This window comes from Cricetulus griseus, chromosome 2 (assembly GCF_003668045.3).
Source record: "Cricetulus griseus strain 17A/GY chromosome 2, alternate assembly CriGri-PICRH-1.0, whole genome shotgun sequence".
In the NCBI taxonomy this organism is placed as follows: domain Eukaryota; kingdom Metazoa; phylum Chordata; class Mammalia; order Rodentia; family Cricetidae; genus Cricetulus; species Cricetulus griseus.
In genome coordinates this window covers 87,043,520-87,070,379 of record NC_048595.1, presented here as the reverse complement: position 1 = coordinate 87,070,379, position 26,860 = coordinate 87,043,520, and the positions used below count along the sequence as shown (strand labels likewise).

Sequence of the window (26,860 nt, the reverse complement as noted above, 5' to 3'; positions counted from 1 at the left end):
TTAGTTTCTTCTGTGGCCTAGTAGACCACAAAGCAATATGTGAACAACACTCAGCACCTTCTCAGTACTTTCAGGTTTTACCTAGACTTTATTCCTTTGCTGCCTCATATAAACTAGTTGTGTTACATGATTTTTATTTTCACAAATTTCATTGCAAAAGTATTTAATGAATGTTAAGGGGACTTGCAGAAAAGGTAACCAAACCATCTTTAAAATGTGGCCATGGGACCAGCATCATAGCTCAGTGGACACAAGTCCTTGCTTGTTGCCTGGCCTGACAACCTAACTCTGGTCCCCAGGACCCATAAAGCGGAAGGAGAGACCTGAATCCTTCACACTGTCTTCTGACCTGCACATACCTACCATGGCACATGCTCATATCACTGTCAGCCCCCTCCCAGAAAAATAAATAAATATAAAAAGAAAGAACAAATTAAAAATGTGATCAAGCCTCCCACCTAGTGGACACTATTTGGAAATGCAGTTTGTTATGTAAAGCTGAAGATTTCCAAAAATAAGACTATGTTTGCTCTCTAAAAAAGGAGTTGAATTTTTCCAAAGTTAGCTGTGCTACAATCAACTAAGGAAATGGTTCAGATTTTGAAACGATGCTACTAAAGATGGGGTGGGGGACGGAACACACCACTATGTTCAATAAAATCTTCCTTCCACTCAACCCAGTAGATTCTGAGATGTCTTTTCTGTCTTTTCCCACAGCACTGGGAACGGAGTCCAGGCATGTCCATATGAGGCAAGTGCTTTCTCAGTGAGCTACAGCACAGACTCTCTTTTCTTGTTTTGTTGTTGTTGCTTTTGTCTTTTGTTTGTCTTAGAGCCCAGGCTGACATCAAATCATGTTTCTCAGGCTTCCGAGGGCTAGGGCATCAGGTGTGCACTTCCATGCCCAGCTGCAGGATGTCTTTTCTTACTCTAAATGTTCTCTAGAAGCCCCAACTTTCAGCACATAAGGCAATCAACATATCTTCATTTAATTAAATACAGTAGGATATAACTATTGTCATCCATTGTAGTCAAGGTGAATTGAAATAGGAAAATTAGATAAAACTTATATTTCCAAACTGTTTTAAGGATAAATTAAGGCACAGAAAACTGTTTCCCCCTACCAAAAAAAAAAAAATCACTAAGAGATTTTTTCAGTTTTATATTTGGATTTCTTCTACCTCCATTCAGTTTCAAAAGTATTTCAGCACCAACACATGACAGTGTGTGTGTGTGTGTGTGTGTGTGTGTGTGTGTGTGTGTGTGTGTGTGTAAGTGCCCACAGGCTTCAGTTTCAGGGGGTTGTGAGCCACCACACATGGGGAATGAGAACCATACTGTGTAAGTGTAGTTTGCACTCTTGTCTCAGTAGCCCCCATCCTTTGAAAATCTTAGGGTTGGCCTTGTCATCTGTTCTCTTCCCCTAAATCAGTCATTCCCACTGCTATTACTATTCCGACAGACATAAACGTTTTATTTTGAGTTGGGCTGTGGTGGCGCCTTTAATCCCAGCACTTGGGAGGCAGAGGCAGGTGGATCTCTGTGATTTTGAAGCCAGCGTGGTCTACAAGAGCTAGTTCTAGGACAGCCTTCAAAGCCACAGAGAAACCCTGTCTTGAAAAAAAAAGAAGTTTTATTACTTATCTTGCTACTATCCATACTGTCTTCTGATACTCACCATGTGTTCATCACCACTGTTACTATTAATAATTAATAAATTCTCTTCATTTTCTTTTTATATGAGATTAAATTTGTAGTATCTAATATAGCAGCTGTTAGCCACAATGTGACCAGTCTGAATTAGGATGTGTTTTATGTGTAAAACAACCCCCAGATTTTTGAAATTTGAGATGACAAAGAAGCTAAAAAGTTTCCCACAGTTCTATGCTAAGTAGCAAAATGATAATGTTTGAGAGATACTGAATAAAATAACTTCACAAATGTCTTTTTTCATTGCATAGCTACCTAAATTTTTGATTAGCTATGTGTCTGAAAGACCATCCTGTCTTTTTCATTGGTGCAATATATCACCCAATTTATTTTTCAGTTATCAGATTTGGGCCAGACAGTTCTAGTCAACAGAAATACACAGCAAACAGTATTTTTCAGCTCCTCACCTGTGTGGTTCATCATTCAGCACTTTCCCTCGCAGGGCCTGACATAACACCTAGCCAACAGGAACTGATCAAGGAGTGTTTGATGACCCAGTACACTGGTCTGTTTGACCTGCTATATACATATTAGACACCAGAGTCCTCCTTTCTTTGTGACTGGGGAAATGGTTCTAACTTCATGCTAGGTGTAGTCTCAAGTCTTTCACTTTGTCATCTGCCACCACAGTTTCTTCTCTCTGAGGCTACTTCTTCAGTCTGGATTGATTTGTTTGTTGTTCCTCCACTTCTGAAGTTTGACTATCAGGGCACTTGATTGCTTTAAAAGACTATCATGATAACTGATATTTTTGCATAGTCTCTGTTTTCTAAATATCCTGCATTATATTCACAATTATAAATGCTATAATGTTATTTACCAATGAATCACTGAGTTCACCAAAATGTTATATGGGTAACATGATTAAAAGGCTATCAGTCAAAAGACAGAAATTTTAATTCCTAAAAGAGATCTTAGGACCACTATACAGCTAATTTATTACTCTTTATTTTCTTTCTCATGGGCATGTTTTTGCCTATGTTAGAAAGCATATAAACATTTTTTGAAGACAAGGTCTCATTATGTAGCCCAGGAACTCAGTATTTTGACCAGGCTGTCCTCTAACTCACACTAACTTGCCTCTCAAATTCTGGGATTAAAGGCATGTTCTACCAAGTCTGGAAATGAATGTCTTCATATTCATTCAGAAAATAATCCCAGCATTACTTTGCAAACTAAACCAAAGATATGAAAAGAAAGAGACTTTCCACTTCAGAGATTCCATTATTCTCTCAACTCCCAAACCTGAATATAAAATTAAGAATACAGGCCACATGTAGGCTGCTGCCCAGAGTAGTAACTGAATAGTGGACATTTACTGTCCTAACTTTCCCCTGCTGCTGAGGGAGGGAAGTAGCAATAGGCAAAGAGAGCACAATTTGAATTCTGAAAATGGCCTTTGTAGTGTGCAGAGCTCCTATACTTACCATGGGCCTTGGAAGTGAAAGATGGTCGTACTTCTCTCCTACAAATAACATACATCATTTAAGAACTTTTTCTACTAATACAGTTTTATTTTTCACATTTGCGTTTTAAAATAGCAAAAAAATATGTTATATTAGTTGTGATAATCCAGACTGTTGATTATATGTGATTCAGATATGACAGCATGACTTGACTTGCAACCATGAAGACTGTCGACACCTGCATCTCTAAGGCACCAACAACACCACAGCTCACACCCAAGTAAAGGGAGAAGGAAAAGCAGAATGTGTTATTGGGATTGACTTCCAATTCCTGGCAGCCTCAGAGTGATCCTTATAGCAGCGCTCCCAAAACCAGAATCCTCACATCAGGACGAGTATCTGTGCGTCTTCCTTTCCTCCACATACCAAATAACATCATCTCCAACTAACCACATACTATATGGTCACTCAGGGATGGGACAACTCTGGTGGACATGATAAGAAGATGAGATAAAGCAAACAGGTGTGGGGCTGTGAAATGACATACAACACGAAGTGGACAGCAGGAAAGGAGGGCAATCTGCAATGTCCATTTCAGCCCTGCCCTGTCTGCCATGTTTCTGGCTTGCAGATCAGTTTACAATGGATGATTTGTTCTTGGTTTTGTTTGATTCTTTGGAGACAGAGTTTCTCTGTGTAGCCCTGGCTGTCCGAGTCCTCACTTTGTAGACCAGGCTGGCCTCAAACTCATAGAGATCTGCCTACCTCTCCTCCCAAGTGCTGGATAAAAGGCATGTGCCATTCAGCTCAGCAATCATTTTTTTTTATGGTTAAGAATGGAAACAGTCACACCATGCATTTACCTACTCTGATTTACTCTCTAATTCCTTGTTTTAAATTGGAAACCTGAGGTGAAAGGACTGACTCAAGGTCACAAAATAGTAAAAACAAAACAAAAAGAAAAACCTAAAACATGTTGCAAGCATGAAGGTCAAAGAAAGGGCAGCTCAAAGGGCCAGGTAGTGTGTGTAGGACTCCATTCTTAACAGACGGTTATATTCAGTTATCTCTTCTAGGAAAACAGCCTACCCTCAGCTCCTAAGCAGGAAACTAGACAAGGATTCAGGTTCCTCATCCTCCATTATTTGTTCCTTGCACTGTAGTTTGTGCACTGCAGGCCTGAGAACTCCTCAGCCTTCCGAAATGGCTTTGGAAAGAGAGTTCAGAGCAGAATTGAGAGCATTTGTCACAGAGTTCATTTCTTCCCAGTAGAGTGCTTTATAGAGTCCGGGTATCATTTAACTGCCTGAGAAAACTTCACCCCTGGTGTCACTCAGACTCAGTAAGGATCTCACCCACCTCGGGACCCTGCAGTACACACTGACTTCTCTAAACTTCCACCTCCCCGTTAATAAACTCCAGAAATACTCTGTCTCGTGGGTCACTAAGACGATTAAACATGATAGATAAATGCACATCAGGCACTTACCAAAGGACCCAGCACAGTGAATTCCCAGCAGACAGCAGCAGCTGCTGTTTGTGTGGCTGCTTTAGCTGCACGCCCCCCCGATAACCATGTTTATCATTTTACGAACACAGAGGCTCATGTTTCTGGAGTCCTCTGCTTTAGGACCCTTTCACCATTCTAATTTCCACTGGAAATTTGGCCCAGCTTAACAGGGGAAAAGGCAATTTGTAGTAGTAAATGTTTTTACTCTTTTGGCTTTTTGAGGGGCCCACCACGCACCCAAAATAAATATATAAACATGGAGGCTTATTGTTACTTATGAATGCCCAGCCTTAGTGTATGTTGCTAGCCAGCTTTTCTTAACTTGTGTACCTTTTCCCTTTCTTCTGTATATCTGTCTTTCCTTCTTTCTCTGTGTCTGGCTGTCTGGCTGTCTGACTCTCTGGCTGGGTGGCTGGTCCCTAAAGCCCTTCCCTGGGTCTCTCCTTCTCCTTGTTCTCTCATCCCTCCTTTCCTCCTCCTCCTCCTCCTCCTCCTCCTCCTCCCTCCTCCTCCTCCTCCTCCTCCTCCTCCTCATTTCTTCTGTTTATTCTCTCTGCCTGCCAGCCCACCTATCCTTGCTCCTACCTTACTATTAGTCATTCAGCTCTTTATCAGACTACCAAGTGTTTTAGACAGGCACAGTAACACAGCTTCACAGAGCTAAAAAACAAATAGCATAAACAAAATTCACACACTTTAAAATAATATTCTACCACAGTTATTCTAAATTCTTCTTAGGTAAATAAAAGGGAAAAGACAGACCACGGTGTTGGTCAAGCACCATGGCCTAGAAACTGAGTAAACCAGACATACAAACAAAGGCAGCTCAGGCCCTCAGTTGAGGGATCAGCACAAAGAGAGAAATACAGATTCACTGTACATTCAGCTGATGGTGAGCTTGCTGGCCCAAGGACATGGAAGGAGAACAAGTGATAAAGAATGCCCTAATTTTCAAGTCACTCAACATTTATCCTATGTGCCCATTTTTAATATAAAACATTTAAATACTCTTCTCTAATAAAAACATTTAATTTGATATTATTCTAAATAACATGTGATTTTTAATAAGCCATGCTTTAACGCTAATGGAAACCACTCATAGGGAAAATCTGTACATACAGACACGTACATACTCATCAATCATAAGACACAGGATGATGGGCAGTGAACAAACCTACCGGTTGACATTAACATAAAGGGTGATAATGATGCCTTCCCATACAATGTGCAGTGCCACTTTACATGTTGTACAAATACCAGTGAACTTACCCAACACAGGCAATGTCCCAAGTTTATGTAGTCATCAAGGAAAGAGATTCCACCCAAGCAAAAGGAAGGCATTTCAAAAGTTAAATAATTACATTCATTTCATTATGAATTCAGGAAAATTAAATTAGAGAAGTTCTGTATTGTGCAGAGCTTTTGTACTAAAACTTAAAATATATATATATAAAAGAAATAAAAACCTGGCTTGATTTCAGAAGGAAAACTAGAATGCCAATTTAGATATGCACCAAACTGTGGTCTAATAAATTTTATTAATTAGATAATAAAAAGAACAAAACAATATTTTGTCATTATTTCTAGGGGAGACATTTTGTTATAAAAATAATTCAGCTGGGCTATATAACAAGATAATTTTGTATCTAAAACTTAACATTAAAAACAAAACACTGATACAGTTATATTAAAATAACACATAAATAAGAACTGAAATATTTCAACTAGTGGACAGTTTCTCACCTCGTCTTCCTTTAAACACATCACTGATCTCTCGTAGCAGCGTTGCCATGTCACTAATCTGAGATTCCCAAGCCTCACAAAACACGTCCAGGTTTTCCTTAGCGATTTTGCTAGATGGATGCAGCGTCAATGTCTCAGCAGCAGAAATGATCTAAAGGGACACCAGAAATACGGGTGCGATCTCTAAGATTTCAGCCCTCGGAATCAGGCTGGACTTGATCAAGTCTTTACTGACTATTGACACAGCTAATTCTGGTTATCAATCATGAATAGCATAATGTGTTATTCTGCATCCAGTAGAATCTTGTTCTAAAACAAACACTGTGGCAAACACTGTTTGTATTTTGTTTATTAATGTTATGTGCGTGCATGTATGTTGGTGTGTATGTGGGGCTCAGAGGGCAACATGCAGGGTCAGTTCTATCTTTCCACTGTGTGGGTCCTGGGAATGCCATCAGGCTTGTCAGCAGGTGCCTCTACCCATTGAGCCATCTAATTGGTCCTGATTTGTTTTGTTTTGTTTTTTAGAATCAATGTCCTTAGGAATTATGAAGCTGAAATGTATTCTTGTGGCTTGTTACATACTGATATCTGTTGTGGAATATTATTTTAAGATATGTTACTATCATTTATGCTGTGGAATATTTGTTTAATGATACAAAGATGTATTGCATTCTTTTATGTTGCATTTGCTTAACTCTGTGAAGCTGTGTTTCTTTGCCTGCCTAAAACACCTGATTGGTCTAATAAAGAGCTGAATGGCCAATAGCTAAGCAGGAGAGAGGGATAGTTGGGGCTGCCTCTAGGGAAAAGAGAAGGGAGAGAACATCAGGGGCCAGCTACACAGCCACACAGCCAATCACGGAGTAAGAAGGAAAGAAAGATATACAGAGTAAAGAAAGGTTAAAAAGCCTAAAGGCAAAACATAGTTAAGGAGAAACAAGATAATTTAAGTTAGAAAAGTTGGCTAGAAACAAGCCAAGTTAAGGCTGGGCATTCGTAAGTAAGAATAAGTCTCCATGTATTTATTTGAGAGCTGGGTGGCGGGCGCCCAAAGAGAAAAACAAAACAAAACAAACAAAAAACCACAACAGGTATCTTTCTTATTGCAAACAGCTTCATTTAAAATAAATATAATCTAGCATTTCAGTTAAATGAGCCAATTTCTGGTTTAGCAGAAACCATGATTCAGTGGAATGGCAGGCAGCATGTTCCAGTACGTTACTGACAAAAACCCCAATATACTTCTTCCTCTCCGAGATGTGGCTCCACAGATGCAGACCTCTCTGCTTGCCTCCTCACAGTCTGTTCCACAGTCAAATCACACACCAACAGAGAGCATGACCTGCCATTTCCATACCTGTGGGCCAGTCACCTGAAATGTCTCTTCTGCATGTATGCAGGTTATTTCAAGGGGTTCCGTGCCAGATACATGCCGCAACAGTCGACACGTCTGCAAGAAAGCACGCGCACAGGTCACCTTCCACACCCGAATGCTTCTCATAAGGGAAATGAAGCTTACAAACCTAAGAATGAGCACAGGACTGCAGATGGAAGCAGGAACAAACACGGGGATAGTGTACTGTTTCTGCTTCCTATGTGACTGAGGCAAGGTGGTCACAAGATCTTAGAAACACAGGGAACCTTTCGAAGGTCCAGCAGAGAGCATGCATTTGCTGCATCTGGATGGAGTCCCACTGTGAACCTGCCAATTATCAAAAGCTACCATTCTCTCAGGGCTGATCTCATCAGGATTAATTAGACACACACACACACCAACATGGATTGGGCAGACTGGTCATAAAAAAGCAGGAAGCCTCCTTTAGAGAAAATTAGTGAACATCATAAGGCTTAAAAAGGAAAATTTTAAATTTTGTTTTACTCTTTAAAAAGTTTGTTACAGGTTTCCTAAGTTTCTCTACAGCCATTTTATTTTGTTAATACTGTTGAGCAGGGTACATGATAACGTGAAGACTGTATTTGTCTACACTGGCAGACATCTCACACACACATGCATGATTACGGGTTTTTCTTTTTCTTTCTTTTTTTTGTAAGCTAGCAGATACATGGTAACATTTTCAATGGTGGAAGGAATCAGAGTATCAATTAAGATGAACTGGAATTACACAGCAAGTGGCAGGTGACAAACACTCAAGTGTTGAGGAAGAGCAGAAGAGGTTCAGGGAAGAGACAGTGTGTCTTCCTTCTCAAACCTGCTTCCTGCCTTGGGCAGCTAACTTGGGTTGTTCACATCTGTGCTTGACCAATGGAAAGGAAAGGAATGGACCTCCTTTCCATGTTTACTGGGTCACCTTGGGCCAACTATGTGCCTAGTCCAAAAATCTATTACCTGTCAGGAGGTTCTCAGGTGGACTTGAGGGTCTGCCTCCCTGTTAACCTGGGCTAGCTCGACCACCACTGGCTGCACTCACTGCCCTCTCATTTAAAACTGCCCATGACTCTCATCCTGACCCCAGCTCTCTTAGTAAGCACTCATTACAGCATCCTCACTTCATCTCTTTCTTGCTGAGAATTCACCAGACTCAAACAGAAACTGTTGCATCACTCCACTGTACTACCCTGGAGTCTAATCTGAGAAGATAAAGAAAAGGTTTTAAAATATATTTAAAATTGTATTGTTTTGTTTTAGAGGCCAAACTATTGTAAAAACAGGATAGGCATGTTACACTTTTCACAGTCCAAAGAGAAGAGAGGAGAATGCTCAGATAAGTTAGCCAAAAATCATACCGGTTAATATTCTCTCATAATTTTGCTATTGTATTGTGAACTACGACTTGTTTAATAAGCAAATCTGTTACTCACCTCAACAAGCTGTTCTTTTTGCTCAGAGAGTTTACAGGCATATTCAGCCAACGCTTCCAAATTTCCTTCTACTCCAGTAAGTTTTAATGCTTTTAAAACCACATGATCAGCATGGAATTTTAACAGGTCGGCTGCCAGCTGCATCGCTGTATGATGAAGCTGAAGATGAGGGTGAAAGGCAATCAGGGCAGGAAAATAAACACCAAGGTTTATGACCAAGCACCTGAGAAGAGCTTTAATAACTACAGAAGAGAAACCCAAAGCATCCCACCCAATATGTTCAAAGGGAAACATCCCCAGTGGTCACAGAAACAACCCTGGGAAGCATCTTAGTCATCACAACAGCAGGGTGACATCAGTTCACCCAAGTTACTGGTGCCAACAGCATTATTGTGTGGAGAAGATGCCCTGGCCACTCAGTGGAGAGGCCCAGGCCTGGTTCCAAACAACTAGACATGCGGACACAGGTCACAGAAAATTCCCCACCCTCAACTTCCTGACTTCTCTACTTGTGCCACAGCCTGGCAAAAATCAGTACCAGCAGCCACACCACAGGAGTGACAGAGGGAAGAGATCCTGTGGTCCATGACAGTTCTATCAGGGCTAGGGTGCTGTGGAACTGTGAGCAAGTCCTCCAGCCATATGAAAAATGAAAGGCTGACATTGGAGGGGATGTCCTGACCCTTTCACTTGAATATCTCACAAAGGGCCAGACAGCAGCTACTTAGGCTTTGCGGGCACAGAGGCCGAATGCAGCTGCCCAGCTGTGTGCTACAGAGAAAGAACAGTAGATACAATGCACACAAATGTGTGTCCACCAACAATGGGACAAAATCTGATAGCTGAGTGGCAGCATGAGCAAACCTGGCTGAAAAGTGACCATAGGACTTTCAAGTTAGTCACAGGTGAACACATTTCATTGCGGAACAAGGAAATCTCCTCAATTCAAGGACATTTTTAAAACTTCAATGAGGCATAATTTACACACAAACTGCTCCCAGTTTAAAGGTACAGTTTGATGAGCTTTACAGGCATGTAAGCCATAGAATTACCAGCACACTAAATATTTCAAGTATCTCCATGACTCTAAAAAGGCTGCCTTTATCCTTTTGCAGTAAATCTTATCTGATCCCTGTCATTAAGACTTAGTCCTTCCTTACCTAGAACTTTACTAAATGAAGCACAAACTTGTTCAGTCCTCTGTGCCTGGTTCTTTCACTTGGTGTATGGTGTGCTTTGTGATTCATCCTATTGGTGTGTTGCTAGATAGTATTTGGTAGAGCTATCATAAATTCACCTACCAATCACCCTTGTTGCTGCTCCCCAGCTGTTGTGAAAAAGCCTAGTATGCCTATTCATGTGTGAGCTTTAAGAATGATAGTGTGATGGGGAATGGTCTTCTGTAAATATGTTTATCTTATTGGTTGATGAATAAAACACTGTTGGCCAATAGGGCAGCAAGATAGGTGGCACTAGGATATGAGGAGGATTCTGGGAAGTGTAGGCAGAGAGGAGTCATCGTGTGATCCCAGGAAGTGACATCTGGGCAGAAACTGCCACTAGCTAACCACAGAGGTCTGGAGGGCTGTACAGACAGGTAGGAAGTGACATAGCTGGGCAGAATCAGAACATAAGCAGGGGCAAACAGGAATTTGCTCTTCTCTCTTCTCTGCATAGATGCTGAGTGAGTAGGACGCCAGAAGAGTAAGAGGGCCCTGGATCTTTCTCCGGTAAGATAAGACCCCATGGAGATACTTAGATTATTAGAAATGAGTTAATTTAGACAGAGCTAACCTATAAGACGCCATAGTCACTGGCCAACAGTTTCATAATTAATATAAGTCTTGCGTGTTTATTTGAGGACTCTGAGGCAGCTGCGGAACTGGGCGGGAATCTCGTAACGATAGTATTAATAAGTGGTGACTTCACACTAATGACCAGAGGGGAAAGTCAAGCACTGTGTGGGCACTAGAACACACTAATGCACGTGAGCTTAACGTGTCCTACAGCAGAAGACTGCGTGTCAAACTCCTTACCTCTTTTCTCAGCTGGTTGAGACTGTGGCTGACCCTCAGAACGGTGAGTTCCAGCTCCTCGGCAGCACTCTTTGTCTTCCTGCTTTGCTGAAATTGTGAGAAGTATTCATGTCACGTTACCTTCTTAACCTGGTACTCAATTCCGTTTTCAATATAAATTATAGTACATTATAATACCAGTCAACTATAATAAAAGTATTCTCATTTGTTTTTGTGGTGCTGCGAACCAAACTTTTGAGGCCAAGTGCTCTACCCCTGAGGTATACTACCCAACCTGGTAGAAGTACTTCCTTAATTTACCTGTTTAAGCTTACAGTAGAAAATAGAATTTGGGTTATTTCATTATATTTTCCACACTAATTGTAAACAGGTGAATTTTCAGAACCAAATTTTCATAATAAACTTGTGTCTAAAACTAATCTCTTTTACTTTCCCCCTGGAATATCTAGCCTTTGTTTTTAGTATAGCTGAATACCAAAAATCTATTTCTCCCTAAGGGCTCACAAGCCCTTCTTTCTCAGGGACCTCCCAGGTCACCCACTCTAAGCCGGGCCTCTTCTTCACCTACTCTAACTTTACTCAAGTAATCATCAAAGCTTAGAATCACATATTTATGTTTTTAAATATTTGTTTAGTATTTTTAAAATGTTGGTTTGTCTCTTTCCTTCTAGGACAAAAGGTGGGTTCTCATCAGTTCCATAGTACACGCTGATACAGCACGTACAGGTCACAGGTATTCAAATTTCTCAAACAGCAGAGCCAAGCAATCCCAGTGCCTTCTGGGAGCCTTCTAGAGTCCTTTTTAAGTCTAACTTCACTCTGTCTTAAGATGGTTTCTTTGTGTCCTTGTCTACCTCTTCCCACATTTTTCTATATTGTAAAGTCATGGTGGGCAAAGACAATCTTATTTCTCTTCTGGCACCTGGCAGATAAAAGGTATTCAGTCACAATGTTGAGCTTAGGATACATCACGAAAGCAATCTCCTCTTCATACTACACAGTACACGAGTGATGTAAATACAAAACACTACTCGTGATTCTTACACTACTCTGTTAGGGCAAGACTCCCAGATAACAGGCCATGTGCACTGTTAGAATGCCAAAGAAATATCCCCAAATCTGTGATCTCTCTCTACTCTTTATGCACAAATAATACAGCAACCAGGGAGTAAACTGCCACTGCTTCCTTCTAAATCTCACAGCCTCTCCCTCTTTGCTTTGCCAAGCTTTAATTCCTTATTTCCAGATTTGTTCTACCCGCTACTTTCATTTGCTATGAGTTACATTCAATACTTCATGACCTAGCCTAGGTTTAAGAAATAAATAAAAGGGCCAGAATATGCCTTGGCCTCTGTCTCCTCCACCCCTGCTCCTGCAATCCACTACTATGAGACTTGGGACAAACTTTCTGTGTTGTCACATTTGTGTAGGTTTTACCCATCTTACTTGAACAGCCTCCCATGCTGAAAGCATGCCACTCAGGCATCTTCAGTGGCTGCCGGAGGACTTAGTCCAGGAGTCTGTGCAAGAGTAATGGACCACTAGGTCCACCCTGACCTTCATGGCATCTAGACCTCAATGAGCATTCTAAACTATTGTCTGTAAATCATCTATCCTCAGAGTTAAGCACACTGCACACCTGAATGGCACTAACAGCAGGTTCATGTTTTAAGGCCCTCTAATACATTTATTCCTCTACTTTCTACACTAAGGAAGCATTTGGAGGAGGGATTTTCCAAAAATGAATTTGGCAGAAGAGTGGGGAGACCAGGGAAACTATAGGTGGCAATGATGGCACAGAATCCAGCCTGGCCAAGAGGAGAATCAGAGACCTGAACATGGCAGGTGCTGTGAGTCACACATAAAGCATAGTTTTACCCACTGGGATGGAGAAAAGGGATAAGACTTCCACACCTCTCTAAACATTAAGTGAAAAGCTATTGCCTAAGATTTACTCTAATGAACACAGTTCTTACAGCTTGCATCCAAACGGAAATGAACTGTTGCAGTTCTGTTCTCGCCTGAGTAGATAGCTCCAAGATGCGTTCCCTGTGCTCATGGCTTGTGTAGGCAGAATCAGTGAAGTCCTCCACACGCTCCAAGATGACCTCCAATGCAGCAGCAAGGTTCTCCTTGGACTCAAAGTAGAGATTCTCCCAAAGGGCTTCAATGTTCAACTGAGAACAAAAAGGAACAGAAAATCCATCTAAGTATCCCCCAAATGGGTTACAAGTTCTAACAGTGTCCTGGAGATGCACTACCAAGTCCTTTTCCAGGATCAGGAGTATTGCAGCCTCCATCCAATGGTCACTGTATTCTCCAGTCACCGGAAGGACACTTTGTTCAAGAGTCATCAATGGCCATGCAAGGCCTTTGTTCAACCACCATTAATACAATGACATTGCCACAAGATCAGAGAATACTAAGGCAGAAAGTGCACCAGTGTATAGAATTCGTAGAAATAACAAACCAGCCTCCAGATGAAGTATCTGCAGCTGAAAAAAAAAAAAATGCCTAGGCAAAGTCCCAAGTGGTTTGCACTCAGGTGAGGTGTGCTGAACCACAGGAGGTAGACCACAGGGAGGTGTTTCATGCACTAGAGACTAAGGTTGCAGTGCAGAGGGTTAGGGTAGGGCATCAGGTTTGCCTTCACTCACCCAGAACCTCTCCAATTGCCTAACATTTTGCATTTTTCATGTTGTTTTATGTCCCTAACAGTACACTGGCACAAACATCCTCTACCAGGAGGACTGTATCACCTTTTTGAACTGTAAACCTGGTATTATCACATGACCTCTAATTAGCTCCTCCCCAGCTACAGAATCAAGAGCTACCATCTGGTGTAAAGGTCTCCATAGTCTCGCCCTCACTCACTACCCTAGCAGCCTATCCATCTTGCTTCACCAACCCTGCGTGTAGAGTTCTTCCAATGTGGAATGGACTCATGGGAAATCTTCCTCTCTTAACTTATGCCATTGCAACCTTAGCCTCTAGCCCATGAAATCTGTTAAAGTCACAACTTGGACTAGGAGACAAAAAGCAGTAATGATCACAACTATGGTCACAATTGATGAATGCACAGACAGGGACAATGTTGTAGACCTCTAAGTTCCTGCCACAGTTATTTCAAAATAATCCTTACACATGTCCCATCTTAACACAACCTGTGACATACCAGCTATGGAAAGTCAAGAGTCCATGGGGAAGTGAGTGTTGCTCTTTCTCTTGACCTGAGTTGTGTCCAAATCATCATCCTGGGTAATTTTCTTTTTAGTTAAGAAATAACATGAATAGAGACTGTTGAATAGCTCAGCAGGTAAGTGATGCCACCAAGACCTATGACCTCCGTCTAATCTCCAGGACATGCAAGTTGGAAGGGGAGAACTGATGCCTACAAGTTGTCATGTGGCCTACACACCCACATACACACCCACACACACACACACATGCACGCACTACAGAATAAACAAATGCATTAAAAATAACATGGGGCCAGGTGGTTGGTGGCCCACGCCTTTAATCCCAGCACTCGGGAGGCAGAGGCAGGTGGATCTCTGTGAGTTCGAGACCAGCCTGGTCTACAAGAGCTAGTTCCAGGACAGCCTCCAAAGCCACAGAGAAACCCTGTCTCGAAAAACCAAATAATAATAATAATGATAATAATAATAATAATAATAATAATAATAATAATAACATGGATAATATGTAAGGAATGGACAATGATGACCTGAGAATTTAAATAACTGAAACCTAAAACTTAATCATGTATAACTCACATCATTTATATTATTGATTTTTATTTTCAATTTAGGCTGTGTGTGTGTGTGTGTGTGTGTGTGTGTGTGTGTGTGTGTGTGTGTGCTTAAACAGCAACTTAATAGAGTCATATTGGTCTTTTGAAGGCTATTAAGTTTTATTTACATAAGATATAGCCACTTATTTAAAATACCAGACAAAAGAAAGTATGAAATTCCTCTCTACAGATTATTTTCTCCCTCAAAAAGAAACCAGTGTCAAGTCAGGCATAGTGCTGCATGCTTGTAATCCCAGCACTTATAAGGCTGAGGCAGGAGGACTGCACTGTGACATCAGTCTGAGCTACATGGCTAGGTCCCATTTTTGGGAGCACCTCCTTATGCAATGGAGAACAGTTCTCTCCACTGCTTTTTCACTCCCTGTTCTGACCTCGATCTTCACAGAAGGTCAAGGTGCAGTGAGACAGAACGAATACCATGCCCATCTCAGCTCAGCTTATTATGGGTGTGTAGCCCTCGGCATATTAGGTAACTTTCCAGGGCCTTGGTTTTCTTATCTGGTAAATGATCCTGCATTAGACAGGGCTATAGGACTCTCTTGAGGAGAAATCAGACTGCCTGGAGTCAAATCTCTGCTCTGGTACTGAGGTAGCAAGTCTATCTCATCTGTCTCTCCATCTCTCGAACAGCACTCAGAAGAGAATAGCAACAGTACTTGTAAGGATCCCAGGAGTCCACACACTTAAAGCACTCGGGGAGGGGACTGAGCTGGCACAGTGAGGACTCCAAATGTTAGCAGGATTTCTCTTAGGTCTGTAATTGTTGCTGTTGCTGTTGTTACCGTCTCAATGTGTAGACCCTATCACACATGGAAGAACAGGGATCCCAGCAGAAACTGTATGCTGCTTGTGATCATCTGTAGATAGCTCTACATGAAAGAGTTCATCTAAACCTATAGCTCAACAGGGAAGGCTGCTGCTATAAACAAGGACCTGTGTTGTCTGTCAACATAACCCTGCGCCCATATTGCTCACCGTTAGGTTAGAATGGCATTTCATTAAAGAAACATATCTGATTTTTTTTTAATGTGTATGAGTGATTGGCATCTGTGCACATATGTATACCATGTGCATGCCTGGTGCTCAGGGAGGCCAGATTAGGGCATCAGATCCCCTAGAACTGGAGTTACAAGCAGCTGTGAGCTGCCATGTAAGTGTAGCAAATGAACTGTCAACCTTTTGAATCTGCTCTCTAGCTCCTGAGATACACTGCTTTCTGTGAAGAACCATTCTGGTTTTTTATGTGTATGGTGTTTGTGTGTGGGGAGGGATGCACATGGGTATGGGTACCCAGGAAGGCTAAAACTGTGGGCCAGATTCCGTGGAGCTAGTCACATGGAGTTATGAGCCATCCATCATGGGTACTGGGAACTAATTTTGGTGCTCTTTGAAAGCAGCAAGCACTCTCAACCAGTGAGTCATCTCTCTAAACCATTACACAAAATATGAACATTACATATAATGATGCTCTCTTAAATGAAAAAGGGAAAGAGCAAAGCATACTCTTTACTCTTACCTTCAATTCTTTAATCCCAGTAAACACGCTGACAGATGACCTGTCAGTTTCTCCATTTGGTTTGCTCTCAGTGACTATCTCAATGACCTTATCCAGGGCCACTCTCATCCGGTCAAACACTCCTTCTTTGTTTTTGTGGGCTGAGTCACAGCTGGGATGCCTGAGACATGTCTTCAGAAGAGTTGAGGTTTTTATTTTAATAATAACTCACATCATAACATATTAAAATCTTACAGAGAACATGCCATGCTAATAAAAATGGTTCTTTACCCAAATCTCCTGGCTCCCCGGCTCCCCCAGCTGCCTCTCCTCACTAGTGTGGAAGCAGGATGAGTAAAAAGCGACAGCAAGGTTAAGTGAATGACCAGAGAGAAAAGCTGCATCTTCAAACATCAACAGTAAATTCATCTTGATTTCAGTGATGGAAAAACCCGGTATCTTTATCACAATTAAAACTGTTTTATACAGTGCTGCCTCACACATGCAAGAACAAGAAAGGAAAAGGGAAAACTGGGCAAGATGATAGATGACTATGGCTGCATCTTTCACTTTTTTGTTTGTTTTTTGAGACAGGGTTTCTCTGTGGCTTTGGAGGCTCTCCTGGAACTAGCTCTTGTAGACCAAGCTGGTCTTGAACTCGCGGAGATCCACCTGCCTCTGCCTCCAAGTGCTGGTATTAAAGGTGTGCACCACCACGGCCCGGCAAATCTTTCATTTTTGAAACCTGATGTAAATAAAAATCTATTCCAGATCTAGATATGAACAGAGCATCTGTCTCTGCTTTTGTGGTTTTGCTAATCCAAGTGCATCAGTAAATGCTGATTTTGCAGAACAGGCAGTTCTCGACCAACTCCTATAGAGACGTTTACCAGCTCATCCCTGCACTATACCCATCATTGCTTGGGAACACACGTTCCTGGCTTGTCATTTTATAAAAGAAGAAATAGAAAGGAGAGGCCATGAATTAAAGGAAGAAACCAACAGAGGCTTCATTCCCCATACTCCACTAGCTCTGTTAACCAATCCTGACTTGCCTAGATAATGTAACCTGGCAAACCCTGCTGTGAGTGCCAGTGCCTGGCAGGCTCTATCATAGTACTTGATCCCTTCTCTTCTGCTTAGCTGCTGAATCAAAGTGGGCTCAGATTCAGGAGCTGGGGAAGAAAGGTTAGCATTCAGGATAATAGTAACAGATTTGACTTGGTTCTAAGTTATTGCTTTCATCCCTTCAAAAATGCCCAGTAGGGAGGGCCGGGGTGACGCTCAGTGGTGGAGTACATGCTTAGCAGGCACAAGGTACTGAGTTCAGTCCTCTGCATAAGGAAAGAGCACATGGAATAAAAATGTAAACCTCCCGCAATGATGCATTTGCTCAGGTTTTTCTCATCACTGACTAACACAGAGGCACTTACCTTTGAAGCCGTGAGGAGCATCATGGTGCCCTTTTCAAGCACGGCCCTCGCCACGGCCATGCTGGCCTTTTTCTTTTCATCTTTCAAATCCTAAAGAAGAAATCAAATCACTGGGCAGTCTAAGACCACAGCAGCAACCTGATCTTTTGAAAAGCCATCTACTCAATAACAATAATGTCCAAAAGGCCAGTCACATTACTCAGTACAGAAAAAAGAGGCAACGACAATGTTTTCTAAACCTTGACTGCTTTGGTGAAAACAGTCACACCCTTCACCCATGGTTTTCCTTTCTGAGGTCACTCACCTGCAGTCCTCGTGTCTGTGTTACTGTCCGCCTCCTCCCACACCCTCTAAAACAGAAGTTCCATGGGGCAGGCTTCCTAACTGTTATGTTCCCCAATACCTAGAATACTCCAATTCCCAGTAAGTAATGAGAATCTGCTGAGTACAAAAAAAGAGGCTAGCTGATGGCTATTTCCAGCATATTCTGACCAAATTAAGACAGAAAGGGCAAGGGCTGAACTCTGGAAACAAATACTAAGAAAGTGAGCCAGACATAGGACTTACCAAAACCCCAGAAGGAAAAATGCCTGCTACCCTGTATCTGATGAGTTAAATTTAACAGATACTCCTGCCAGGTGAGGTAGTGCATGCCTTAAACCCTAGCACTGGGGAAGCAGAGCAGGATGATCTCTATGAATTTGATGATAGCCTTGTCTACACAGTGAGTTCCAGGCCAGTCAGCGTTATTCTTCAGCTGAAGTGCACAAGTTTTAAATGAGTTGATCACAGTCTTACTGAACCCGGGATAAATAGTCTACAGACCAATTTTATTTTCTTTTTTGATTTGATTTTTTGAGGCAGAGTCTTGCCATGTAGCACAGGCTACCCTGCAAGTCACTAGTCACTACAGCCTAGGTTGGCCTCAAACAAATGGTGATCCTCCTGCCTTAGAATCCCAAGTGCTGGGATTACAGAAGTAAGGCACCATCCTGGCTCCAGGCCAAATTTCTAACTACAGATCAATATAACAGTGGAAGTTTCCCAGTTGTGTGGCCAGCAGGAAACACAGCCAAAAGAGCTACACAGGCTTTGGAATCTGAGTCACACTACACTTGCCCAGTGATCCAGAAAATGTTAGACGATTAAGTGTCATAAAAATACTTAGGCTAATCCTCTCTATAGGGAAAGAGTGTGGGGAGGGGAGAAGGGAAGGATGATGAGAAAAAAAGAAATGGAACAAAATATTAAAGAACAATGGTCATAAAACAGAAAATGAGACAAGGTGTTGCACAGATGGCTTTTCAAAATTTGTATTACATTTATTTGTTGATGGTGTATGCAAGCACACATATGTGAGCATGTTTGTGTGCCTGTCTGTGTATCTGTGTATGGTCACAGGTGAGCATGGGATTGAGAATGTCATAACACTCATGTGGAGGTCAGAGGACAGCTTGCAGGGGTCAGTTATTTCCTTCCACCATGTGGATCTGGGGACTGAACTCAAGCAAGTGCCCTTACCCACCCAGCCATCTTGACAGCCACCTATACATTCAGTGTTTTCAGCAACAAATACTGCTCTCCAGCCTGTCATTTTCCAGGCCAATGTCCATTTCCCAACTGTAGCTACGACAAGGAAAGCTCTTGTCTAAAACTGAAGGGGTAGCCTGAGGGAGGATGCACAGATCTCAGTACTGCTGGTCAGGCCTGCTGACAAGATGGATTCATAAGCAAACATATCAACCAGAAAGAACCTATTTTGACACACTGTGGTCTTCTACCTCCCCACCACACTTAGAAACATTGGTCTGAATTGGGGAGCAGGTCCCAAAGAAAAGACACCCAGAGATGCAGTTAAAGAATAACAGGCTTTAGGAATAGATGTAACTAATTCCATCCATCAGCAGACTGACCTTAGGAAAATCCCTTCATCTCAGGTTTGGTTCCCTTATGTATAAAACACAATAATAATACCCAGTTTGTAGGGATGCTATCAATATTAAGTATAATCACATATATTAAATACTTAACATAATATAGCCAGCACAAGGGCTGGAGAGATGGCTCAGAGGCTAAGAGCACTGGCTGCTCTTCATAGGTCCTGAGTCAATTCCTAGCAACCACATGGTGGCTGACAACCATCTGTTATGAGATCTGGTGTCTTCTTCTGGTGTGCAGATATACATGGAAGCAGAATGTTGTATACATAATAAATAAAATCTTTATTAAAAAAAAAGAAATATAGCCAGTGCAAATAGAACAATGGCATGTGTTCTTAATAGCAATCTAGTATAGTAAGTAAACAAATATACAATCTAGTATAGTAAGTAAACAAATATATTCTAAAATTATACATTCCAGTTCAATTTATTTGGAACACTTCATGAAAGGGAAAGTTGGGCCTTCCACACTGTCAGAGTATCCCCAGTGCAGGCAATATTAATTGCCATATATGTAAAAATAAGACACATCAATCTACTACATACCCTGGATTACTTACAAAGAAAGGGTTTTAAGACCAAGACCATAGATTTAGTGAGTAAAGAAGTCAATTCAAATGGATTAAGAAGATTGAATTTCCATCCAAAGTAAAAAGTGTGCATTTATCTGAAGACTTTTCAATGTGGTAAGTACATACATTTTGTCTGTCTCCCGTTAGATGTGCAAACTCCACCATTTCATTTCCAAACTGGCTGAATATCTGAACAAACTCCTGAAAGCTGTTTACTTTCTCTAGTCTCTCCATGGTTGCAAGAACCTTCAAAACAGAAAATATTTTATTGTTGGGCAATAAACAAGACACAGACTGAGACTTCCAGAGCTGAATGGAGTGAAGGGAAACAAGAGAGGCTCTAAACTCCATGGGAAAGCTGAGAAAAAAGAAGCACACACACAGACATGTACACACACACACACACACAAGAGAAGGGCCTTTAAGACATAAAAGCTGGTTCAACAGTTAGAACCACCAAGGGAATTGACTTGGTTTTAGGATAAGGAGATATGGGTTTATTTATAACTTTTTTTTAAGTTTATTTATTTGCATGAATGCTCTGCATGTATCCCTGCAGGCCAGAAGAGGGCACCAGATCCCATGGTGAGCCACCATGTGGTTGCTGGGAATTGAACTCAGGACCTCTGGAAGAGCATCCAGTGCTCTTAAACCTCTGAGCCATCTCTCCAGCCCTATTTATAACTTCAAAGGAAGAGAAAAAAAATTAATGACTAAATAGGGCTTAGAGAGTTAAAAGCAACTGCAAGAAAAAGACTGGTGAAAAGCAAAGGGTAGACCTACCACAGAACCAGCTAACCCTCTGGGTTTAGGAACTGCACTGGGACAAGAAATTCTGAAAAGGAAAAGCACACTCTGCTGGGTGAGCTTGCCTTTCCAGTGGGTCCATCTTCTAGGCCGGTCTGTGAGGGCTGTGTTAATCAGCTCTGAAGGCAATGCCTCCAGTGACTTACAGGTCTTTGACTAGAACCTGTCTTACGAAGATTCCACCAACTCTCACATGAATAAATACACTGGGGCCTGGGCCCCCAGCACAGGGACCTGGAGATGCCCTCAAAGCATGTCTGAGCATAGCAATAACAGCTGTTCTGCCCATTCTTTGCTTCTCCACACTTGACTTCATGAATGAGATCTTCCTTTGAGTATTTAGGGGTTTTGTTTGTTTTGTTTTGTTTTGTTTTTGACACACAGTCCGTAGCCTAGGCTGATCTCTAATTCTCTATGGAACTTTTTTCATTTGAAGAATTTATTGGTATATGTGTGTATATTTTCACATGTGTGAATGAATGTGTGTGCAGATGCACACATGTACACGTATGTGAAGGACAGAACTTGATGTTGGGTGTGTTCATTAATCCCTCTCCTCTCTATTTACTGAAGCAGGATCCTAACCCTGGAGCTCACCTATCTGGCTAGTCGGGGGCTGAAGACATGAGGCAAGCCAAACAAATTTTTCTTCACAAAGTATGTAGCCTTGGGCATTTTGTTATAGAAACAGAAAGCTGACAATGGTAGCAATAAGAAATAAGAAGGCAGTGAGGAAAAAAACAAACAAACAAAAAAACCCAGAAACTATACAGATTATTGAACCAGGATTAGAAGAACTCCAGTTTTAGAAGAAAATAGTAGGGAGGTAATCCAGAGAGAGGAGTAAGATGGGGGTTTAGGAATTCACATTTGAAAACCAGTTTAGACCGGTCGGGAGCTGCTGTGTGAACAGATCAACTGCCAAGAGGCTTTGGGCAGTGAGGAGGGAGCAGAGCATGGACCTGTGCACAGGACAGCTGGCAGAAAATGCTGTTTCCCTGGCATAAGAAATACGGTGAACAAATGTGAAACATATTTTCTCATAGTTTTTTTTTTTCTAAAATAACTACTGAATTTTGGCCAGAGCAAGATAAGTCAGAAAAAACACAGATATCCTGTGCTTGTTCATTTTTAATGAGGATATGGAGACATTTGGCCTGCTAACCTGCCCAGGCAGCTCAGGAAACACAAGCAGTTCCACAGATAAGAAAGATAGGACACAGAGCACAGCCTCCATCTCAAAAAGGCAGGAAAATCTTCCTTTTGTTTGTCACTCTCTTTGATTTCTTTTTCTCTTTAAACTTTCACTTTTTGATTTGCTGGACATTCCTGGGAGATGGGGGTGGGTGTCAACAGGGCCACCCTCAGATGCCACTGAAAGGATGTACTCCTCTGGCTGACTTGACTGCCCTCCACCTCACCGAGGGGAGTATCAGCAGAAGGCAATGGTGCTTGGTTCCCAGTGATCAGGAGCAGGGCCACTGTCTTCCAGAGCTCAAGAGTTTAAGTCCATTCTTTAGAAATATTTAAGGGTGCTACATATGGAAATTTTGTGGCTGTGGACAGGGTCTCATGTAGCCCTAGCTAGTCTCAAATTTCTATGTAGCTGAGGCTGGCCTTGACCTCCTGATCATCCTGCCTCCATTTCCGAAGTGTTGTGATTGCAGGTGCTTGGGATTAGAACAGGGCTTAGTGCATACTAGCCAAGCACTCTACCTACTGGACTACAGCCAGAGCCCAGTGATTTACATTTGTCTTTAGCTTATAAATGGTTACTCTCTGACTTGGGTAAAAGTACTGAAGGATTCAGGGTATTTGTTAACTAGGTCTCTCCTGCATTCATCACCAACTTAGCTTTTCTTCCCAAATTGTACACATTTAAGGCTCTTGGCGTAAGCCTCACCAAGATTTTTGTTGTGTTGTTATTATTAAATGAGAAACATTTTTTGCATTTAAAACTTCAGGCCTGGGGCTCGGTTAAGAGCACTGACTGTTTTTTCAGAGAATTCAGGTTCAGTTCCCAGCACCCATATGGCAACTCATATCCATCTGTAACTCCAGTTTCAGGAGATCTGAAGCCCTCTTCTGGCCTCTGTAAACATCAGGCATGAACAGGATCCACAGACTTAGACACAAGCAAACAATCATATACATAAAACACTAATATTGCTTTTAAAAATAGAAATAAATGACAGTTTAGACTCAGTAAATTGGAGATGGTAGGTATAGGAAAGGCACTATTTTAAACTCTGGGAAATGGGTCTATAAATAATTAACTAATAAGCAGAGCCAAACTATCTGGATTTCACCTCAACAAGGATTCTGAGTCACCCTAAAACACAAGCACAGCCACAAGTGAGTACCTTGTTTCTTGATGTCACTATCTGCTTGATGACTACTCGGTCTGCCAGCAGCAACACTTTTGTCACTGAGGAGAGCAGCAGCCTGGCGGCCTGCACAACTCCTGTTTTGTCTGTCAAAATTGTGATCTGACCACTCGATTCCACATGGTTCAATTTGGTCACATCTGTGAGTGCTGCAATTGTTTCTCCTAACAAGAAAGAGGGATATCACGTTGGAAATTAAACACTAAAACAAAAAGACAGACTTTTCTCTCATCTTGACTACAGTATACATGGGAACTTGGGGCACAAGAAATGCTTAGATGGCTCCTATGATGCTTTCTAGCAAATCAAACAAGCAAAAACAACAACAGTACACTCTTCAGAACCATGACAAACTTTGACAAACATGACAAACATGTCAAACCATGACAAACAGAAAAATACAATTTGTCTTTCTAGTAGTTTGACCAACCACACAATCTAAAAGCTGCCTCTGTACAGGACAAAAGAAAAGTCCCAGGAGTCAAGAACCAAACACCTAAATCCAGAGCACTGAGCCTAGGTGAGGCCCCCACAGGGAGTGAGGAAGGAGGGGACACTGTCAATCACCACCATCTAAAGAAGCTTGGGTTTGGAGGGACATCGAAGGATAGTAGAAAGACAAGGCTTTAGGCTCGGGTTAACATCTTAAAAGGGAGAGGTGGGGCTGGAATAATGAACTATAGATACATAAGAAGTGTATTTGTTGTTCTGCCTGGAGACAGGGTAGAGAAAGTAGACCAAGTAAGACCCTTACCCTTGAGAGTTCAAACCCTGGCTGAACTTTAGATTTGTAATTGCCAACAGATAAATGTTTTTGTTTAGTTCCGTTTTGTTTTGTTTTAAGACAGGGTCCTCACCACTACATAGCCAAGTGTCATGGCTGGCCTGAAACTTGCTGTGTAGACCAGACTGGCCTCAAACTCACAGCCTCCATGTGCTAGGATTAAAAGTGTACATTATCATGCCCAGTAATTTTTTTTAAGATTCTTATATTTATTTTTTATGTGTAAGGATATTTTGCCTACACACACACACACACACACACACACACACACACACACACACACACACACACCTGTATACTACATCAGATCCACTGGAACTACAGTTACTGATGGTTGTGAACCATCATGTGGATGCCAGGAATCGAACCCCAACTCTCTGGAAGAACAGCCCGTGCTCTTAACCACTGAGCCATCTCTTCAGACTCAGACACTTACACTTCTTTTGGTGCCCAGGGAAAAAAGACCATTCTAGGATACAAATTTCCAACCCTCTAGAAAAATTCTTTCCTCCAATTGCCATCAAGCTTGTTGATTTCTATAATAATAATTATTAAAACTATACAAATATTTGCTCTCCTAAATGATGAAACCAAGTTGTGTGTGATGGTTGGAATAAGAGTGCTCCATGGTCTACGGCATTTGAACACTAGGTCCCCAGTTGTTGATGGCACTGTTTGGGAGGTTTAGAAAGTGTGGCCTTGTTGGAGGAATTGTGTCACTGTAGGTGGTCTTTGAGAGTTAAACGCCATTACTAGTTCATTCTCTCTTATTCCTGCTTGCAAGGCCTCAGTTTCCTGCTCCTAACACCCTGGCTTCACTCAAGAACCATGGACTAGATCTAACTCTCTACTCTTTATTCTATCAGTTGCCTTCTTGTGTCTTAGTTAGGTTTCTTCTGTAAAGAGACACCATGACTATGGCAACTCTTTTTTTTTTTCCGAGACAGGGTTTCTCTGTGTAGCTTTGACACCTATCCTGGCACTCGCTCTGGAGACCAGGCTGACCTCAAACTCACAGAGATCCACCTGCCTCTGCCTCCCGAGTGCTGGGATTAAAGGCGTGTGCCACCAATGCCCGGCTTATGGCAACTCTTATATAGAAAACATTAAACTGAGGTGGCTGCCTACAGCTTCAGAGGTTCAATCCATTACCATTATGATGAATAGCATAGCAATGTGCAGGCAGACATGGTGCCAGAGCTGAGAGTGCTACATCTTACAGACAACTGGAAGTCAACTGAGTATCTGGGCGGTATCCTGAGTATAGGAAATCTCAAAGGCCTTACCCACTCCAAAAAAGCCACACCTCCTTAAAGTGCCACTCTCTATGAGATTATGGGGCCCAATTACATTCAACTACCACACCTTGATCATGGTGTTTTATCACAGAAGTAGAAAACTAATTAATACAATGTGATTCTCTAAAACTCCTTACTGTTACAGTTAACAAGATTTTAAAAATAAGTTCATTTAAGATAAATTTTGGGGTCCTAAAAATATATATGTCTGATGACTGAGTTTCTCACAGAAGGTTTATTGTTAGTTTTATTAAATACATTCAATAAAGTCTTGGCTGGTAACATAAAAAAAATCTTACAAAAAATATTAGAATCTTTATGGCCAAACCACAGGATACAAAACAGTTAATATTTAGAATGGCCAGTTGCTGGGAAAACAGAACAGACTGGAAAAGCTGACGTAAAGCAGGGTGGCTGTTAATGCAGGGGAGAGGACTTCACAGATGGCAGCCAGAGGACATAAGAAGAAAATGATTTAGGAGACAGTGAGGAAAGAAAATATAAACCTGGCAGCTGACTAGTGATAAGAAGGAAAGAAAGAAAAACAATTTCAAAATTATAAACGAAATCACTTAAAGACAGAAAGACTCAGGAAGGAAAAATGGCAAATTTAGTTTCAGACAGCAGGAGAAATTTAAAACGATACAGATATACACAAAACACAGGTCACCAAATATGCATAACTAACTGATGCTTTACCACTCAATCAAAGTTTATTGTAGTCAGCCTCCAAAGAGCTCTACTTGTTGTTACCCATGTCCATCAAGTGTCCTCTCCCAAACTGTCCTCAGAATGGTGGCAGAAGAGGAGGTATGCCACTTCTGAAATTAAGCAATCAAATCCTCTCAGGTCAAGCCTGTGAGATGGCTGGGGGCAATAGCACTTAAATCTCTAAAAGCGTGATAAAGAAAACTGACTCGCAAGAGTTGTCCTCTAACTTCTACACATGTACTGTGGCATAGTCACACACAGATACACAGACACACAGACACAGACACACACACAGACACACACACACACACACACACACAAAATGAATTTTTAAAAACTGAGACCATCATCTTGTTTTCTCTCTCCCTGAGGGAAACCAAGTACCAGGTTA

General features: G+C 41.6%; 1 protein-coding gene across 1 annotated transcript in view; it reads right to left on the bottom strand.

The window, feature by feature from the left end:
• The window catches only part of Ctnnal1 (catenin alpha like 1), a 55,896-nt gene that overhangs the window by 8,835 nt on the left and 20,201 nt on the right, over window positions 1-26,860 (bottom strand). The window contains exons 3-12 of the mRNA XM_027403058.2: window positions 23,653-23,840; window positions 20,609-20,728; window positions 17,971-18,060; window positions 16,559-16,729; window positions 13,205-13,405; window positions 11,229-11,315; window positions 9,193-9,351; window positions 7,730-7,822; window positions 6,370-6,520; window positions 3,138-3,175 (exon numbers count right to left, since the gene is read on the bottom strand). Of these exons, the coding sequence (XP_027258859.1) occupies window positions 3,138-3,175; window positions 6,370-6,520; window positions 7,730-7,822; window positions 9,193-9,351; window positions 11,229-11,315; window positions 13,205-13,405; window positions 16,559-16,729; window positions 17,971-18,060; window positions 20,609-20,728; window positions 23,653-23,840 (1,298 nt within the window). The remainder of the gene's footprint in view (window positions 1-3,137; window positions 3,176-6,369; window positions 6,521-7,729; window positions 7,823-9,192; window positions 9,352-11,228; window positions 11,316-13,204; window positions 13,406-16,558; window positions 16,730-17,970; window positions 18,061-20,608; window positions 20,729-23,652; window positions 23,841-26,860) is intronic.